Here is a 20256-nt window from a genome sequence, read left to right as displayed (position 1 = left end):
GCCATGTGTGTGTCCATCAGCCTGGATCCTCTGGCAGCTAATGGTTAACACACAATCAATGTTTCTGTCTCTCTGCCGCTCAGTTCAGGTTTCATGAACATAAAACTAGAATCAAGGCAGGCAGCCCGAGGCTGTGTGTTCATGACTTGTGAAGCTAATAAACCTCTATGGCACTTTTTTATCGTAACACTGCATTGATGGTTTGGTTTGATTTGACTTAAAACATTTTCAAAAAGTGGCTCAGAATTACACGTATTTACAATTTCCATGGGTCAAAATATTGAGAAATTGAGAAGTTGTGATTTTACCACAAACAAGAGGCAAACATATGTTTGGAAAAGCAGAATTTTGGATTAACAGCAAAGTAGAAATAGATCACCAGAGAGAAATCTTCTTTTGTCATTGAAAGCAAAATGAAAAAACAGCACAGCAACTGGCTGTTGAATAAGAAGTGTTATTCTATACTACGGGCTGTGTGAGTTTGTGTGTGTGTGTGTGTGTGTGTGTGTGTGTGTGTGTCTGTTTGTGTGTGTGTGTGTGTGTGTGTGTGTGTGTGTGTGTGTGTGTGTGTGCGTGTGCGTGTGTGCCCATTGTTCCGTTCTATATATGAACTGGGTGATCTGACCTTCTCTGTGTTTCATTATCTGTTTATATACCAGTTTTAACTTTTGGCTGGTCTGTTTACAACCCCACTGTTAACTGTTATGTGTTATAACCATATATTCCATGTTTATGCTGCGTCTCAATGTGCTTGTTACTGTCATGAAAAAAAATTAACAAACAATAAAGTATCTGAAGACGAGTGAACAAATATGTGCAGGCAAATTATTACAATTGCCAGTAACATTAGAGCTTTGTAATTTCTCTTTAAAACCAATTTCATCACCGACAAATGAGAGAATTGAAGGATAGAGTGATCTGATCTGTCTGATCTCTATGAGTAATATGAAATATACAGTTAAAATGCCTTTGAAAATAATACATATGGTGCCAATGCAAAAAAACAGAAAAATACAAAATCTGCAAAGCTAATTTGGCCTATAAATAACGCTGTGATGAAGATGATTGGATTCAGAAGCAGTTTGATGAATAATGTTAGTGTAATAAGTTAAAAGGGGAGAATTGTTCTGACATTAAATATAAGTAATGATGCAAAAACATCAATGCCAAACTACTATAATGAGATCATTGTGTGGTTTAAAAGTTAGTTGAAAGACAATTAATAATGTTTAATTTGACCAACTTTACTTGAAATAGAGAGAAAAAGAGAAAATCTATTTTAATTTAGTGATTGTTTTCCAGCTTAATATACAAGCAAAAATGTTGACGGCATCAGAAAATAAATTATTCACATTAAAAAAAAAAAGTATTTGAAAGTCCCTGAACGGGTCAGTTTGGGAGTGACAGCTGCCTCTCCAGTCCATCTGTTTGGATGTCTGTGGTGAATGGAGCTACAGTCTGGTTTACATTTAGATCACTTGGACCCTTAAATATGATGATCAGTGTCTGCCCAGATGTTCAGTCATCTGTAATTCATCAGATTAACACCAGATCCAACAGCAGCAGATCCCTACAATAAAGAGGATCATCAGTTTCATGGTGTTTGGTTTCCATCTAGTGGTTTTATTTAGATACTGCATTTAGATTCTTTCTTTCTTTCTTTCTTTCTTTCTTTCTTTCTTTCTTTCTTTCTTTCTTTCTTTCTTTCCCTTTTAGAGTGTTACATGTTTTATTGGATGATATTATTTCATTTTTGTTGTGTATGGAGGTACTTTTAGGTGGTGTTGGTTTGGTTATTGTTTTTTTACAAACCTATTACATACAGAATCAGAATCAGAATCAGTACTCCTTTATTGTCCCGCAAACAGGCACATTTCTTTGCCACAGCAGCCAAAGGACAGTAATATTACGAAAACAAATAATAGTAAAAAATAAACAATATAAAAAAAGGTAAGAAATTGAATAGACTCGTATATATACATATAAACATAATATTGTACAAAATGAACATGTACAAATAATAAATATGGGTATTAAATATAATTGACCAGATAGTGCAAACCAAAAATGAGAAATTAGTTGTGTATAGAGTTTGTATTGCACTGTGAGGTCTACTGGGAGCAGTGCTGGTTGTAAAGTCTGACAGCAGCAGGAAGGAAGGACCTGTATGTATGTATACATACATACATACATACAGTATAAGTCACTCAACCAGTGCATGTTTGTGAGGTCAGGGCTGGTAAGTATAACACAATATATGTTCCTAAAAATTGTCCAACATTTTACCTGACAGATTGACAAAATCTCGGTAAGAAGTAGGAAAAGTAAAAGCATTTGATTCAAAGTAAAATGCCTTTTGTGAAATTCTTATTCTATATGGCATTATTAGATGGATAATACTGATTTGTAATGTAATATGTAAGCAGCATCTTTGATAAAGCAGGTCGAGGTGGAGCACTTTATGTACAGTATGATCATTTAGTACAGTAGTTTCCAGCCTGGGGGTTTGGGCCCCTCAGAACGGTTCCAAGATAAATCTGACAATGGAAAGAAGAAAAAGATCCATCCATCTTGCAGTTTGTCTTCTTTGTGAATACAGACACTGACCAGGAGCCCCAACGCTGGTTTTCACTGGAGGGTCAAAAGTCAAAAAGGTTTGGAGTTAGTAGTACTAAACCATTAAGATAAATGTAATGGAGTAAAAAGTACAACATTTCCAATGAGTGGAGCTGAAGTAGTAAGTAGCATGCAATGGAAACACTCAAGTAAAGCACAAGCAACTCAAAATAGTACTTTGATACAGTACTTGAACACATGTACATAGTTACTTTCCTTAGTTATTTTCCAACAATATAATAATATGTATAATATACAATATATATTATATATCAAATAAGTAGGGTGGGATACGAGCTTTCCTATTGCTTTAAACAATATATTGGTCAACATAGAATGCTGGACACAATTTGTCTTCATTTATACTTCTATATAACTGCATTTCGTTGAGACATATTGTACTATATAATCCACTACATTTATGTAACAGCGTTCGTAACATTACAGATTACTTTAAATTACTTTAAGTAAAATCGCTGGTTTCTTTGTGATGCGTCTTTGAGTATTTTGAAAAGTGCTGTATAAGCGCTTTAAACAGTAGTGTATGCAGTAAAGTTCTTAAAATTGATCACACATTGACAAATGATTGAGTAATAATATCCAATAAAATCATGTGTTATCAACACACTGAAAGTATGCATAATTAGTACTTTTATTTCAACTGCTTTAAGAGTATTATGCTTGGTAGTACTTTCTTTTAAGTAACAATTTTGATTTCAGGACTTTGACCATGGACTATGATATTTTTTTACTTAAGTTAAAGCAGTGAGGAATTATAACAAAGTCCATTTACTGAAGTACTGCTACACGAGTACAATTTGAAGTTATTTGTCGACTACTTTACTATAATATTTAATTGTTCTGCCATTTTATAAATCCACCCCACTACATTCTGGAGGCAAACATGACACTTATTTACTTCTCTACATTAATTTGATTGCCAATTACATTCTGCATCAGAGCTGAAGTGGTGCATTTTGAAATTCAACAATTTTATTCGCAATTTTATTTTTAGATATGGGGTCTGCAAAATTATTGGCATTATTTACTTTGACTTGTACTTTTGATACTTAACTTACCACGCGTTACCAGGAAATTACTTTTAATAGGCTGCTATAGTATCAGACACTTTTACTCAAGTAGATCTGCTATTCTTATGACTCTCACCTGTACCAAGGTAATATTTTGGCAGGATACCTTTGATTTCATTATCAATACACTGGGTACTTTTTAACAGAGTAAAAGACATGAATACTGTCTGTACTAGACCAGTGTGTCTCTCAGTGCTCTGAACGCATCACTGAAGGAGCTGCATGTCCTGAAGCATGCCGGCAGGTGTCGCTGTTTCTCCGCTGCAGCCTGCCGAGGACACGCCCCCTCCTCCCCTCTGCCTCCATGCTGCTGGTTTCAGGAAGCGGAAGCAGGAATGTCGGAGTGTTTTTTTGAGAAAAGTTTGTACAAGTTTGACAGTTTGGCAGCAGAGACACACACGCTGTGGAGGAACATGACGGTGAGTTACTGAACCGCTCACGGCACTTCTGCTAACACTGCTGGAGGTGAAATTGCTGCTGGTGTTTGCAGTGGCTCTGTGTTTTTACGTTTTTTTTTACTACGGCTGCTGTCAGTCCTGTGGTCCGTGTCAGAGGGAGCAGGACCAACTGAACAGGACAGACTAGTTAGTCTCACGGGGAAAAGAAAGGGAAAGTTTAGCGACACGTGATGGTTTTAGAAGTGTAGTTTTTTTAATCAGGATCCAGGATTTAAGAGTGTCTGGATGAGGCTGATGCAGCAGATGTTTAAAGTGATAGATTCAGATCAGCATCTGTGGAATACAGTAAGTCCTCATTGCTGTGTGTGTGTGTGTGTGTGTGTGTGTGTGTGTGTGTGTGTGTGTTATGTGTTATGTGTTGTAATTGTCTGCTGCTTCATACTTCTACTCATGTACATTTCAAGCACGCAATTGCTCAACAGTTTATGAAGCAGGCAGGGCCGGAGCTACCACTAAGGTGAAGTCCTCTTTTTCTTGGTCTTTGATATAATAATACATATAAATATATATGGTAAGACTTTATAATGTCTGTCATAAAATTAAGATAAACATTATATGTCATTACAAACTGCACATTTACAGTTAATTAAACTTCATGTAACAGTTATTACACAGTTTACAGCAATGAAACGCTTTGTAAACCACTTACTAGGAGTTGTTTAGTGGAAAGTTGCAATTGATGTTCATAATAACAAATGCTATGTTGCTCATTTATAAACATTATTTGGATGAGTTGCAACTGATGTTTTTAACCTTTACAATTACTACTACTTAATAAATGTTTGAATGAACTGTGTTATTGTTTGTTAACAGTAACATTGTTTAACTATGAATTTTATCATTTATTACTGATGGTTGTTATATAGTGTTACCCGTGTGATATAATAATATTAATAATACAATGATATGTTCATATAACATTCACAGTGGCAACTGCATAATCAGTACATTTTAAGTGCAGTTTGCTCTTCAAACTTGTGTATTTTTCACTATTATTACTTTTTTTTTTTTTTTTTTTACTAGTGACGGGGTAAAATGTGGTTATATTATGGTATAGCTATTTTTTACTGAACTATGTGACTTGAGTACTTCTTCATAGAAACTGGATCTAGTTATCTGGATGTTTTCTAGATCATCTGTGTAATTTAGACACTCGCCTCAACCCGCTTGTGATTTACATAGCCATAACCGTTATATCTTGCGGCCCTTAAAGGAACAATTCGTATCAAAATGACTATTCAGTCATCGTCAACAAAACAGAGTTTATGGGATCTCAGGGCTTTGGGAGGCTTTGATTACTGTGGATGAGCTGTGTTGACGCCATTTGGAGCCACATGTCCCCGTCTACTTTAGCTGTTTAGGAGAATGCTGCGGCACTGTTTTGCTTTGAAGCTCCAGAAATATTTTTGTCAAATGACAAAACTAGCCAAGTAGGGCTGCAGCCAACGTTCATTTTTTTTTTATTGATCAATTTAAAGACGATTCTTCAGCTGGTTACCTGTGGAGGATGAAGTGCCTCGATTGTTTGCTTAAAGGTGCACTGTGTAGTTTTGGAAAATAAATTTAAGGCAGAAAGATAACATTTACAATATTGATAGGGTTATACAAACTCACAAATAATAATTTGACATACAGCATTTCCACAACTGATTAAATGAGCTTTCTTCAGAGGGGAATAAGGTCCCTAGAAGATGTCAGCTTCTTAGAATGGACCTACAAATAAAAACAAATTAAAACGGAATGAAGTTGTGTTTTCCTGTGAAGACTGTGAAGTTTCTTGAGTTGTGAAAATCACGAAAGAGTGAATGAAGGTTTTTCTTATCTGTTTAAAGTTTATTTCCCAAAACTAAATTGTGAACTTTTTAAGTAAAAGTAGTTGCACCACACTGTAAAATACTCCACAACAAGTATGGTCTTGGATTCAGTGTCTTGAGTAGCTAAATGCACTTCAAGTTTCAAAAGTTGATCCCTGTTTAGCGACAGAATTGATCTCACCAGTGTAATATTATGAAATAATATGATTATTATCAATGATACAAGGATGGGAAATAGTGTTGTCACGATGTTGAAATTTCTAACTGCAATACAATACCTTTTGAAAATATCGATGTTCGACACCATGTCGGATACCGCAAGGAAACACTGACAAAACATTCTTTACTTAAAGTGGCAACAGACAAATCCCCCCCCCTTGCTGTTCAAAGTGGTATTATTGTTGATGCCATAGTTGGTTTGGCTTTATTGGCCCAACCACAGTGCATGTGTCAACTCGCAGTCTGAAACAAAAGTGAAAAAACGCTAGGACTAGTGTGTTGATTCTGCAAAAGAAGTATTGAGCATTGAAGTCGTTTCAAAGACTGAGAGTCAATGGGTAACGATATTTCAATATTTACAACAATACTCATAAGTAGCGTTCTATTATTAGCTTGACATTAAGCTAATTCTAACTACTTTATGGGCTCTTGGGGAGTTTGATGCATCATATTTTCATGTGTTTCCGTGTGGTATAGATCCATAAATATCCTGATCTGACTAGCATTTGCATTTGTTTTGGGAGTAAAATAAAGACTTCTTTTGTTTTTTAAACGCAGGTGTTTGCAGGATGCATGATGATGGAGTAATGTATCTATTTGTGGCTATGTAGGATAAATACAGGTAACAGATTTTGCTGATGGGTTAGTGTAATTTTGTTAGCGGAGGATGAAAATATCAGCGTCTTTTGGTAACGCTTTGTTTCATAATAATGATGCAAGAGAGAGATACAGCTCCTGTAGCAAAGCTGATATAAGATATTACGCTTTAAGTCTGTTGTTCTTCTGCTGTCTGGCAAGATGGGAGTATCTGCTGCTGTACCACCCGACCACAGAGCAGCTTCTTTCCTCAGACTGTGAGACCCCTCAATTCATCCTCAGCATTAAGCCATAAAAGATTGTTATTATTTTATGACTTAGGCTACTATTTTGCAGCGAATCCAACCTGTTGACAGGCATTCAGAATATCTATAGAAACTCACATGTAGATTATTTTCTTCATTGGGCTGCTTGGATAATCAACTACACCCGAATACTGTACATTCAACTCATTGTTATGTATCATACAAGTCTTCACATTTGAGGAAACTAGAGAATGTCTTGTGTGGCTTTTATTGCTCAAGAAATGACTGAAACAATTAATCAATCATCATACCCGAATTTTCCTCAGTTGTCGATTAATCGATCGGTCATTGTCATACTGACACTGCAGTGTTTTGTCTGCTGATTTCCAACAGCCTATGCCTTAAGATTCATCTTGACACTTTATGATATTATGAATCTGACTTTGAAGCACTCCTACGAGCAACCCTCACTATAAAAACGTAAATTAAATTAAAGATAGACAGGTTTTGAATACGAAAATGCTGTTGCGATGTTTCCTTCTGAATTGCAGAGCACCAGAGATTATACAGTAGCATCAAGTGGAAATATGCAAGTTCATACAGTAAGCAGAAGTATTTGAAATGACTTGAGCCTTGGTTTAGCTTCTCTCTGATCTTCTTGTGTGTCATCTTCCAGTTTGCTGTGACAGTGACGTAAACAGGCTCTGTCACTGTTGTTTAACTCTGTTTGCAGTGATCGTCTCTTTCAGCGAGATTAAGCTTCAAGTGTTAGCACAGCTGGAATGTTTGCTGTGTTCAGGTAGCAGGAACAGACTCTACATGTGGTTTCACGCATGCAGTCATGGCCTCTGTGTCTGGTTTATGTCAGACTGGGCAGGTATATTCATACAGTCAGTCAATGGGTCATCTTCGCTCAAAGACATTCCTTTGATGATATGAAACAGAGCATATTCTTTTTTAGACTTTTATTACAAGATAGATTGACGCACTGCATAACTTGCTTACATAATGTTCATAATTCTGCCGTACATTTTACATGACTGACACAGGAAGGAACTGAATAAAGGCAGCAAAGAGATTATACGATATAACAACATACAGCATCCGTACAGAAACTATAATGACTGCCAATACTTTATCACAACTTAGGCCATCAGTTTGACTTTGGATTGAATGCAGCGGTTACTCCTCATTTTATCACACTACATCTGCATTCATCCATAGTAATACATTTCACTATATTCTACTCATCGGTTTCACTCTTGGATGAGAGGTGACACCTCTTCAAGAAACTGAAACCCGTCCAGTTGCCCACGATACAGCACTTAGAATTACCATGACCTGGACGACTGAGAACCCTCATCAACGCATTTCACTACATGATTGATGTGATTTAGTTATGAGTCTCCTATTTAATCCATTATCTTCACTGTCTCAAATATTTCAGTCTTTTTTTTTCAATTTAGTTTATTTTTATTTTTTTTTAACTTTAGTTACTTTTACTATCTACAACTGTATGACTTTGTAATTAAGAAATCCTCCCAGTTAAGATTCCACAATGTTTGGTATTTTTGCTTGTTAAATTATCGTAACAGTTCATCAGTTTTCCATTCTGTATTGATTAGTTTTCTAATTAAATCATCACTGATTTGGTGTTTTGCAGGTTGAAACATGTTTAGGTGCCAAGGCTAACCTGTGTTTGGTTTGTCACTTCAACAGCATACAAAAATGAGTCAGTCTCATGAAGGTTGTGACTATATGCTGAAATGTTTCTTAATTTGGTTAATCGGTAAACTAGACAATAGAGTTGTAATGATAACTACATTAATCGTCTAGTCAATTGTCGTAAAATAAATCAATATATTATAATCAAAAATAATAGTAAATGAAACTTGATAATTCATACATATTATGTATTATGAACAATTGTTTCCGATTTGTATTTATCATATAGCCAGTGTTTTGAATGGTGGTTCAACAAAACAAGCAATGGGAAGATGCTTTAGGACATTTTGGTCTAGATTTTTTGCATTCAGCGACCATGTGTTTTCCATCTGTCCTGTTCTCTTGAATGTGATATTTAAGGACTACTTTGAGGTTATTTTTTCAAATTTGGCACAAGCATCCACTTAATGATGAACTCATTAGAATGTGGTGGTCAAAGGTTGAAAGATCAAGGTCACTGGGACCTCACATAACCTGTTCATACACTCGTTATGAAAAAATCACACGCTTATGTTTGAGATTGTCAAATGATGTCAAATGATGACATTGTGAGGACATTTTAAATACAAACGCCAAAGGTCAACGTCACTGACATCGTAATGCTCTACAAAACACTTTTCTGGCCATTATGTCATGCCCTAAACTCAGCAACAGAAGAAGAGATTGTGACCAAATTTCACATTTGGTCAGATGCTGAATTGTTGACACTAATCTTGGTTGCCCACATTGAAGCTGTGTTGATGGGGTTTCCAGTTATAACCTGAGCTCTGTGTGGTTTTATGAAATAACTCATGTTAGTTGGAGAGATTAAGAAGGAAATAATAGCCAAATGGATGCAATCTCCATAAGAGAGAAAGAGAGATATTTCATGATGTAGCTGCCTCGCAACATCCTGCTGCCTGTGCTTGTGTTTGAGGGTCTGACAGTCAGCAGGTCTGGTAGCAAAGTTCTTTGGAAAACATGCTCCTTTTAGCTTATTTGTGTCGTACACGTACATAGACTCATAACAGTGAAGCATGCATTGTTTGTGACTAAAATAGTGGTTGTTGGTTTAAGTGACCCCCGCAGATGTTTGGTTTTACTGCCTTCAGGGGAGCGCAACTCCCAGTGGCCCCCACATCCTCATTGTGATTGTATACATACATGCCTGGTTGAAGATGTGTGTGAAGCATCCACATTTAAAAATGTTAAGCTTCTCTGCAGCAACATGCTAACATGATTTCTATCATGAATGTTGCCGCAAATTAGAAGCATTGTGTCCAACACATGCTAGTTTTAATGATAATGGGCTTCACATGGTTGTTGTTGCACCATGTGATGAGACTCTCCATCAGTCCTCTGTACCACTCTGTAAAAAGAGTCCCTAGATGAAGACAGCATGTTTCTCTCTCTCTTGGGAATTATTCTTTGGAATCTTACTACTATGTCAATATAGTGGTGACTTCCATTTCACCAAGAAGGACACTTAATACCTTTTTAGTAAATTCCTTTTGATAAAGTCTTCACTACATAGTGTAATATGAGAGTTTATACTGTCAGACTTATGTTGGTCGAAGCTTTGTGTTTCAGTCTTAATCTTTTGACTGAACAGTAATCAGATTTTGAGGACTCCTCTTGTATTTTTTTTTTTTTATCTCAGATGGACTTTTTTTATATCAAAATCTGATTTGGAAGAGTCCTTCTCTGCATAAACAATCTAAATTATTGCCTCACTTTTAGACAGCCAGCTAGCAAGTAGTACTGCTGTTTTTCTATATTAATGCCAATAGTTAAGTCTCAGTCGCTAGTTACTAAGCACTACTTTGCTTGATACATCGTATGGAGGATTGGAGAATATAAATGTTTTCTTTACCAGATGTGTTGATCTAGACTCAAAATTCTCAACAAATCCTGAATTGATTGTCATAAAGATCGATACACATATTGGTACACAAGTGTCCCAAAAAGATGAATTCTGAAGACACCTTTAGAGCTGCCATCAGGTCGAAGGTTTCACTTCTGTAGTGAAATATCTAAACATCCACATAATGGATTAGGACAGCATTTGGTCCACATATTCATGTTTCCATCAGGATTCATTGTAATATGTTTGGTGATCCCTTGACCTTTCAAAGCATCGCCACACCTAAGTACAGCCTCATAGAGCTGCTAGCTTGGCTATAGGCTCTAGTCTTGTTTCTGTTTGTTAAAGCAATTCACATTTTTCACAATCTGTGTTTAACAAGGTCTCAACACAAACGTCTTAAAGGAAGAGTTGGAGAGTCTTGAAATTATGATATTTTTGCTCAAAATGGAAAGAAGGCTAAAGAAAAAGTTAGGAATCCTACCAGACATTGGACACCAACTTTTAGTAGTTGACAGGTAAATACTCGGTGCCACACACACACGTCTGTCAGGAGCAAAAAAAAAGGCATTACGTTTCAAAGCCAAACAGTTCACTACAGGTTTTCTTGGGTTTTGCTTTACTGAGAAAACTTGTCACCATTGAATACTTTAATAATTGTCAGAATCCAAACTAAACACTCCTGCCATTTGGCACTTGAAGACAGAAAGATAAAATCTGTGGTGAAGCATGAATTAAGAGGGCAGTGATGGGGGCGAAAAACTGCTCGTCATTTGTGCTGAGGGCTGTGGAGGATGCGCTCTGCACACTCTGACTGTGTTGTTGTTTTCTGACATTCCAATTTGTTTTGCATTTACATGAGAAATCTAAAAATAAACTGATCCCTCCCTCATCCCCATCTCTCTCTCTCTCTCCCTCTCTCTCGGACAGGAAGTTGTTCTGTTATTTATTCTAAACACTTGTTTCCTGTTTCACACGTTCCCATTTAGATTAGCTGCACGCAACTCTATTTTTTTTCCCCATTCTCCTCTCCAGTCGGTGAATTATGCTTCTTTCATCACCTCAGTATCCCTTTGTGCTTTGTTGATCTCAGTATGTTATTTTAAACTTGCGTTTTATTATAGTTTATAACAACACACCTATTGTTTGCAACCATGTTACCAAGTTACCTACCATGCCATTTCTGTGTGTAAACAGTGTTAGGTTAAAGACGGACTTCCTCAGTAGTAAACTGTGACTCTGGCTGCAGGGGCTCAGTCACCTGTGAGACGGAGCTGATGGAGGGTGTCAAACGCCATTAAAAAGCTGCTACCATGATTCATTTTTCACCGACAGTTAATCATCACATGTCCATCAGAACTTGTCATAGTCCAAGGTGATGTCTTTTGCAGAAATCAGAAACTGGATGTTTTGACAGTTTTTCCTGACCGTGAGTCCTGACCAAGTCCTCCATCAGTTTTTAGATTGACTTCCTTCTTTTCAGTCAGTCACTGGTTTCAGATTCTTGCAGAGACTTGAAGCTTGTTTCAGAGACATCCATCATAGTCAGCATTTACTCACCTTTGTTGTTTTTGGCAGAGGACAGACACACAAACACAAGTCTGAGTTTTTCTTACCAAGTTATTCACAGAATCGGTGTAAGTTAGTAACGGCTGATTTTCACAATGTTCGCTCACTGTTTGTCTTCTGGGTTTGAATTTTGGATACTGATCTTCACACTTGTTTGCTGCTGGGTGTCGGTGTGTGTGTGCGTATGTGTTACCTATTGGGTTACTTTATCAGTATGCACTGAACTAGTCAGAGCTAGTAGTCCTCGTGTGGACCAGTGACTGGTCCTAATGCTGCAGAACGTCTTTTCTGAGGTCCAGCTAGCCAGACCTGTCTGTGTGTGTGTACGTGAGCAAATGTGTGTGAGTGATCTCCGCTGGTCTCAGTGTGGGTAACTCAGTCATGAATAATAAAAGCCACTTCTCAATTCTCATCTCCCCACAAAACAGCTCTGCTGTGTTTCATCTCTCCATTTGGTGTATTAAATGCTTTTACTTGATGATGATTTAATGCTTTAATTACTGCCTAATAAGGCAGCACAAAGCCTTCTGTGCCACATGTTTTCATTTTCACTGTGTGCCTGTATGACATCTTTTCAGGGAACCACATTTACAGCAAAGCCTGATAATGTGCACTTAAGGTACGTGTTGAATATAACAGTCTCTCTCTCTCTCTCTCTCTGTCTCCCCTCCCCCCAGGTGTGTTACCTGTTGCTGATGTTGCTGTAGAGTTGTCAGTCTTCTCTGACTGACTGACTAAACAGGCACACAGACAGGCAGATATGGAGAGTGGAGTTCTCGGGATGGACACTGGCACTGCTCCAGGTGAGCTGTCTTACTTTGATAGTCAACATATTCAGCTAAAAGTGACAGATAAACAGTTGAAATAATGAACTGAAAGCAATGGATGAACAGTTGAATTTGCTTGCTAAGTTGATGGATGAATAGTGGAAGTACAGTGCATTCAGAAAGTATTCAAGCTCCTTAAATTTTTTCACATTTTGTTTTGTTGCAGTAATGCTAAAATCGTTAAAATTATTTTTTTCCCCCTCATCAGTCGACACTCAATACGCCATAATGACAAAGTGGAGACTGAATTTTAGAAATGTATGCATATTTATTAAAAAGGAAAAATGGAAATATCACACTGACATATGTATTCAGACTCTTTACTCAGTACTTAGTTGAAGCACCTTAGACAGCATCAAGTCTTCTTGGGTATGAAGCGACAGGCTTTGCAAACCTGTATTTGGGGATTTTCTGCCGGTCTCCTCTGCAGATCCTCTGTCAGGTTGGTGGACAGCCATTTTCAGGTCTCTCCAGAGATGTTCAATTGGGTTCAAGTCAGGGCTCAGGCTGGGCCGCTTAAGGGCATTCACAAAGTTGTTCCTAAGCCACTCCTGCATTTTCCCGGACTCTGAGTGCACTAGGTTTTCCTCAAGGACATCTATGTACTTTGCTCCGTTCAGCTTTCTCTCAACCCTGACCAGTGGCCCATGCCCTGCTGCTGAAAAAAAAAACCCCAAAGCCTGATGGTGACACCACAATGCTTCTCTGATGGGATGGTATTGGGCAGCTGATGAGCGGTGTCTGGTTTCCTCCAGACATGACGCCTTGGAATTGAGGGCAAGCCGTTCAATCTTGGTTTCATCAGACCAGATATTCTTGTTTCTCACAGTCTCAGTGTCCTGTCAGGGGCTTTTTTTGAAAACCCAAAGTGGGCTTTCACGAGTCTTTCGCTAAGGAGAAGCTTCTGTCTGGCCTCTCTGCCGTAAAGCCTAGATCAGTGGAGTGTTGCAGTGATGGTTATGCTTCTGGAAGTTTCTCCACACAGGATCTCTGGAGCTCAGCCAAAGTGACCATTGGGTTCATGGTCACCTCTCTTACCAAGGCCCTTCTCCGCTGATTGATCAATTCGGCTAGGTGGCCAGCTGTAGGAGTCCTGGTTGTTCCAAATGTCTTCCATTTAGGAATCATGGAGGCCGCTGTGGTCTTGGGGACCTTTTGACGCAGCAGAAACTTTTTTGTAGCCTTCCCCAGATCTGTGCCTCAACAATATCCTGTCTCTGAGCTCTGCTGGCAGTTCCTTTGACCTCATGGCTCGGTTGTTGCTCTGATAGGCATTGTCAGCTGTGAGACCTTATATAGACAGGTGTGTGCTTTTCCAAATCATGTCCAATCCATTGAATTTACCACAGTTGGACTCAAAGACACCTCAAACGATGATCAAGAGAAACGGGAGGCACCTGAGCTAAATTTCAAGTGACTGAATACTTACGTCAGTGATATTTCAGTTTTTAATTTTTGATAAATCAGCAGAAATGTCTCATTAAGGTCATTGTGGTGTATTGAGGATGGATTGATCACAGGAAAAAAATAATTTAAACAATCTTAGCATAAAGCTGCAACTTAACAAAATTAGAAAAATTGTAGGGGTCGGAATACTTTCTGAATGCACTGTAGTTAGCTAAAAGCAATTGCTAAACTCTAGATGAAGGCGGTCTGTTGTTAATCTGATCAGGGCTTGCTAATGTTTGTTGAATTAAATTCATATGTCAAAGTACATCAAAGTAGATGGTCAGGTGATTGATGATGTTTAAGTTCACCTTACGACTATGAGTCTTCAGATTTATTGGAATTCACTGTGATATTTTATTGTCGTTAATGTTGGGCTCTAAGTCATATCTCTATTGTCCCTTATCAAATTGTTGGGCCAGTTAGGTTGCCTAGATATTCAGGGTGGGGACTGTGGAGCATGTGATCGCTCGGCTCGACTCGTCTGATGTGTGTGTTGGTATTCAATCAGTTGTAGTTTCTGTTTGTCTTGCTGAATACCTGCCAGACCTGACTGATGACTTCATAGCTGTCACTCTCTCTGACTAACTGTTTGCTTAATTGATCCTCAGATCCCTTAGTGCAGCAAGACTGCAACGTAGCCTGTCTGCGGCGTCGGGCCTGGGCCCAAAGCAGAGACTCTATCTGGCAAGAACAAGAACCAGAGTGCTGTGGCTCCCAAGGGCCCCAACAGAACCAGAGGGATGGGGAGGAAAAGAGACCCTCGGAAGAACCAGGTTAGACTGAGCTCAGCTCTCACTAAGGCAGCATTGTAACTGAGGATATTTCAACAACCTTAAATGTTATCTGTATTTCCCATTATCCCTATATTTGCCGACAAAATTCGATTGAGAATCAACAGAACATAAAGGGCAACGGTGTAGTGTACTGTATTTATTTGAGGTAAGTTAGAGACTGTGTGCCCATTACATTCCAGAGAGCCGTTTATTTTTCACAGTTTGAAACAAATATTGGCAGATATATTCTTTATGTCTCAAATACTGATATTGGTGTGGCCTCAAAAACCCAGCTCTAATGCTTACCTGTGTGGAGCTGGAGTACCTGTAATGCCCACCAGGTGTGGTTCTAGAAAATTCTCACCGTATTGGATTTAATGGCGTGATCGATGGTGAGCTTCTGATCCACTGTGCTGCCTGCTATAGTTTATGTTATATTGTTTACAATACGTCACCCAAGGAAGAGCCATTTGAAGTAACATGTACGATCAGCATATACATCTAGTTGGCTAGATCACTGAATTGGTTCACTCAAGTAGTGCAGAGCTGCCAGTAAATGAGGTTATGTCTAGTTTGGAAACAGAAGTCTCTATGATGAAAAGTTAATTGTGAATGCTTCCAAGTTCGATAACGATCTAAAATCATCAGATCCCTCAACACAAGCGTAAAGTACAGCTAAGCCCAAGGGCATCCTCTCATTGCCCTTTTCGACCAAGGCGTTTCAGATGGTGGTTCAGAGCCGGTGCCTACTCTGCAACCAGTTTTTTGCGTTCTGAGCGCCGAAGAACTGGCTTCCTGCCAGAATACTGATCCCAGAGTGGCTACAACACTTTACTGGTTTAGAACAAAGGACCACTTACATCAGGGGCTGGGGGCAGGGTTATCGTAACAAAGGACCAAAGCTAGTGTAGGGTTTTCTGACTTATCCAGGGAGAATAAACAAAAGATTTTAATTATTTTCACTGATCGAAGCAACAGTGGTCTGAGCATCAGTCATCAGGATGCAAATGGAGGCATGCAAAGCCATGAGCAACACTTGAAAAGAGTTCCATGGTTCCATAGTTGTTCCTTACAGTGCTGGGAAACTGGAGACACGTACAGTGACCAAATGATGTGACTCTACAGTGGCCCTCTGGGGAAAATCAAACTGGTTCTTAAAAAAGACAACTTTGAACCGGCAGTAGTTAGTTGCTATTTAGTCTTTAGTCAAAACTCGCACAATCCTCTCAAATCATTTTGGCTCTCTTAAACTGGAAACAACTTTTGGATAGTAAAATGGGATGATTTCCTGCCTTCCTGTTTTCTTACAAAATAAAAATTTTTAAGACATCACAATGGGCTCCGGGAAACTTTGATTGGCATTTTTCACTGAACAGCTTGATTGAAAATTAATCAACAGATTGAATGATTAGGAAAATAATCATAAGCTGTAGCCACAGTGGTGTGAACAGGAACTGGAATGCATGTGATGCATGTAGGTGTAAACTGCAGTGGAATTGCTGAAATGTTGAGAGTCGTATCCTGAAGCTCAGCACCACTGTAATGCTTTTACAGCGTGTTGTTATCACCGTTGCACCAACATCTGCTGGCTTATTGCTTTAACATACTCACCTGTCTCTCTGTCAGGGCAAGTCCCGAACAAGATAACCAGCTGGCTGATTGAATGCAGGTACAGTATCAATTAACCACCTGATTGAAAGACGTTATCAGTGTTTTTTGTTGTCCTGTTGTAGACTTTTTCCTGTGTGTAATATATGCACTGCACACTTTTCAGAACAATCTGTACTTTATGAGACCAAATGTTGGCTGTGATGGATTATTTTTCAGCTTCCATTTTCATGTTGCTGCAAATTGATTTTCCTAGCAATTAACTGAAACCAGCGACAGCCCAGAAGAAGTAAATCAATCAAAGGGTTGATGGATGATTAGCAGAGAAGTACAGTAAACAGACTTGGTAGTCTTTTACATCCTGACTAGCTGGTTTAACGATATTAGTTTTATTGCTATGTATTTTTTTATATGTTTTCTCAGTGTCTGGCGGTGTATGTGTGTGTATTTAGCTGCAGTGTTATCAGCTGCTGACGTAGAACTGACACACAGCCGACGCCTAAACATAAAACACACAGAACACACACACAGAAGCGAAGGTAGCAGACCAACGCCCAGAGATAGGGCACATAGAGCTGTTCAGGCAAAGAAAAATGGAAAGAATGGGGCAGGAAGAAGCTGACAGAAGACGGAAAGAAAGGCAGAAAAACGAGAGAGAAAATAGAGGAGGGGTTCCCCCTGCTGAGTCCACACTGTTATCACACACACACACACACACACACACGCAAACACACACACACACACACACACACACACACACACACACACACACAAACACATTATTAGCTGCATTTACTTTTAACCGTCTGACTCTACAACACTCTGACGTGTCCTCTGTGTTGTGACATCACTGTGGTAACATGACCAGCAGACTTAGAATTGCATGTTACCATAGCAACAGCCGAAGGACAAGAGCTTGAGGCCAACATCATGGCCGCCAATGGAAAGTGGGAGGAATAGCAAACACTGCGGCTGCAAATTGTTACACAATAATCTGTGTGTGTGTGTGTGTGTGTTAAATGGTGGCATGAAGTTTGTCCCATTGATAAGAGCTGCAGGTTGTGTAACAGCTCAGTGTTTTCAGTGTTCGGCTGCAAACAGCAGCTCAGACCCACTAGCTTACTGCTGCTGTCAACTAGCCTGATCTGTCAGCTAGTTAGCCTGGGACAACTAGTCTGGTCAGTAGAATATCTGGGATAGATAGAAGCAGGATTTAGCATGGGATTTTGAATCTAGCCTGGGCAGTAGTTGACTACAATAAGAAGCTTGGCTTTAGCAGGGGTCAGTTTGGAGTAGTTAGCCATCACCTGACAGGCAGTTAGCCTAGGATAGCTATTCTTAATCTGACAGGTGTCTTGCATTGGGATAATTAGCCTGACATGCAGTAAGAATGAGACTGTTATCTTTAGTCTGAATGGCAGTTAGCATAGGATGGTTATCTTGAACCAGGTCCTGTTCAGTAGATAACCTGAGATACGTTGCCTTAGTCTGACAGGCAGTTAGCCTGGGATAGTTTAAGATAGCTTTAGCATGACAGGTTGTTATAGTAAGTGTAGCCTGGTCAGTGCTTAGAGTGGGCTAATGATCAAGGCACGACCAGGATTGAGCCTGACTAGCTGTTGGTATAGGATTGTTATTTTCTTATGGGCACGTTTGCAGGTATATCTTGTTTCATATCAGCCAGGAGCTTTCAAGGGAGTATTACTGTCGGCTTGGGCAGGAGCTAGCCTCGGATAGTTATGTAGCCTGGTTTGTTATTAGCAAACCTAGCCTGTTTAGGACTGTGCCTTATCTGTCAGGCTACATGTATTTTAAGCTAGCCTTATGTAGAAGTAGATGTGCATCAAGGGAGAACTCACCAGCGTTAAGTATTTTTGATGTAAGATCACACATGGCTACGAGAAAAAGCACAATTTTGCAAGCTGACACATCATGTTCAAATTCAAGTTCTTGTGTGTGGTGCTATGGGCATTATAGATGCTAAGTGATGCCGCTGGTGTGTTTTGCCCTGTATAATGTGGTGTAATAGGAGCTGACATGATGTAACTGACAGAGAATTCTGTTGAATTGTTACATTTTTAAATATAAATATATATGTATATGGTGTGTATATATAACTCTTTTTTTCTCTCTCTGCGTATGTTGTCTAGGACTCCCCTCGGAGCTTCTCTAGATGATCAGAGTGCTTCTCCTATTAGAGGTAATTAATGTTTTCTTTGTGTGTTGTGAAGATGCCAACCTGTTTAAACACTGACATAGCCTCTATTCTGGGAACTAAATACTTCAAAGTAGTCATCACAGCTTGTTTGGTTTAATGGCAGTGGTTAGGTTTCATAATTGCTTGTGAAATTTCTCTTACCCTGTGTAACTATGGTTATGTTACTGGAGGGATTTCATAACTTCATTACTTTGTGTATACTCTGTGTACCGTATGTGTGAGAACAGGAGCACCGAGGAACGGCTGCAGCTTTGAAGATGACCTTTCACTTGGAGCAGAAGGTCAGTACAGAGAAAACTAACAATACCAGTAAAGATTGCAGATTTCTGCTCATTGTTAACAGTTTCCCCTCATTTATTTTAAGTGACGCCACTAACTAAAGGAACACTTTGACATTTCATTAGATCCTCTTGTTCTGCATCTTACCCAGGGTCAGATTAGAAGAAAGATGTTAAGGCTCTCTGACAGATATATGAATTGCTAGTCAGGAAAAAGCTGACTCGAACCATATGTTTTGTGAGTCTCATTAATCGCTAACCTAACTGAAAATGCAAATAGAAAAGTGCAACTGAAATAGCGGGAAGACTGGCACAATTCCTGCTCTGTGTATGCAGCCTGATGTCCGTTGCCCGCTCAATGTGTGTTAGTGAAGTCGGCTACGCTCCCCCTGCTGTATGCCAGGGTGATTGTCACTAGCACTCTCAGTGGTCAGTCAGAAAAGGAGCTGTACAGTGCATAACTATTTACAAAGTAATCTAGCTATGGTTTCACTGTCTATTTTATCCAACTGTGACCTTTGTGTGTAACTGCCTGATTTGTATCACAGTGCTTAATGTAAAACATAGATTTGATTGGCTTAGTAATTTACAAGGCATGCTATTGGTCTGTGAGCTTCCTGGGCTGCTAGTGCTGTATAGGCTAGGATAGCTGCGCCCATTGCAGGTGTAATGCTCTGTCGAAGTTGATCATTTCTTAATGATCGATCCTGGTACCTGGTACAATACAGGCAACTAATAACTGACAGCAGCGCAAGAACACAGCATTACACATCATAAACATACACATTATAGGTCTCTTAGCGGAGCTTTAGCAATGTCACAGTACCTAGAAAACTGTTGCATCGCGCAAACTGTTACTGTTTGTGTTGTCATTAGTTACACTAAAGATGTGTTTCAGTGTTTCTCTGAGGCTGTTCACTTATGTG

At 38.9% G+C, this 20256-nt stretch overlaps 1 protein-coding gene across 4 annotated transcripts in view; it reads left to right on the top strand.

Annotated features, from left to right (window-relative positions):
• The first annotated feature begins 4020 nt into the window (after positions 1-4020).
• itprid2 (ITPR interacting domain containing 2) overlaps positions 4021-20256 on the top strand; it is a 42899-nt gene continuing 26663 nt past the window's right edge. For 2 of the 4 annotated variants that reach the window (XM_030428688.1, XM_030428686.1), the window contains exons 1-6: positions 4021-4126; positions 12855-12980; positions 15062-15226; positions 16853-16895; positions 18985-19034; positions 19280-19333. In XM_030428688.1, coding sequence (XP_030284548.1) covers positions 12938-12980; positions 15062-15226; positions 16853-16895; positions 18985-19034; positions 19280-19333 — 355 coding nt within the window. In that variant the 5' untranslated portion in view covers positions 4021-4126; positions 12855-12937. Of the gene's footprint in view, positions 4127-4172; positions 4451-12854; positions 12981-15061; positions 15227-16852; positions 16896-17950; positions 18013-18984; positions 19035-19279; positions 19334-20256 lie in introns of those variants that run through there. The other 2 variants (XM_030428687.1, XM_030428689.1) reach the window with 2 other exon arrangements.

The sequence above is a fragment of the Sparus aurata genome, chromosome 9, assembly GCF_900880675.1.
Source record: "Sparus aurata chromosome 9, fSpaAur1.1, whole genome shotgun sequence".
NCBI classification, from domain to species: domain Eukaryota; kingdom Metazoa; phylum Chordata; class Actinopteri; order Spariformes; family Sparidae; genus Sparus; species Sparus aurata.
The sequence above is the reverse complement of the archived record's forward strand: the minus strand, read 5'-3'. Positions and strand labels throughout refer to the sequence as shown.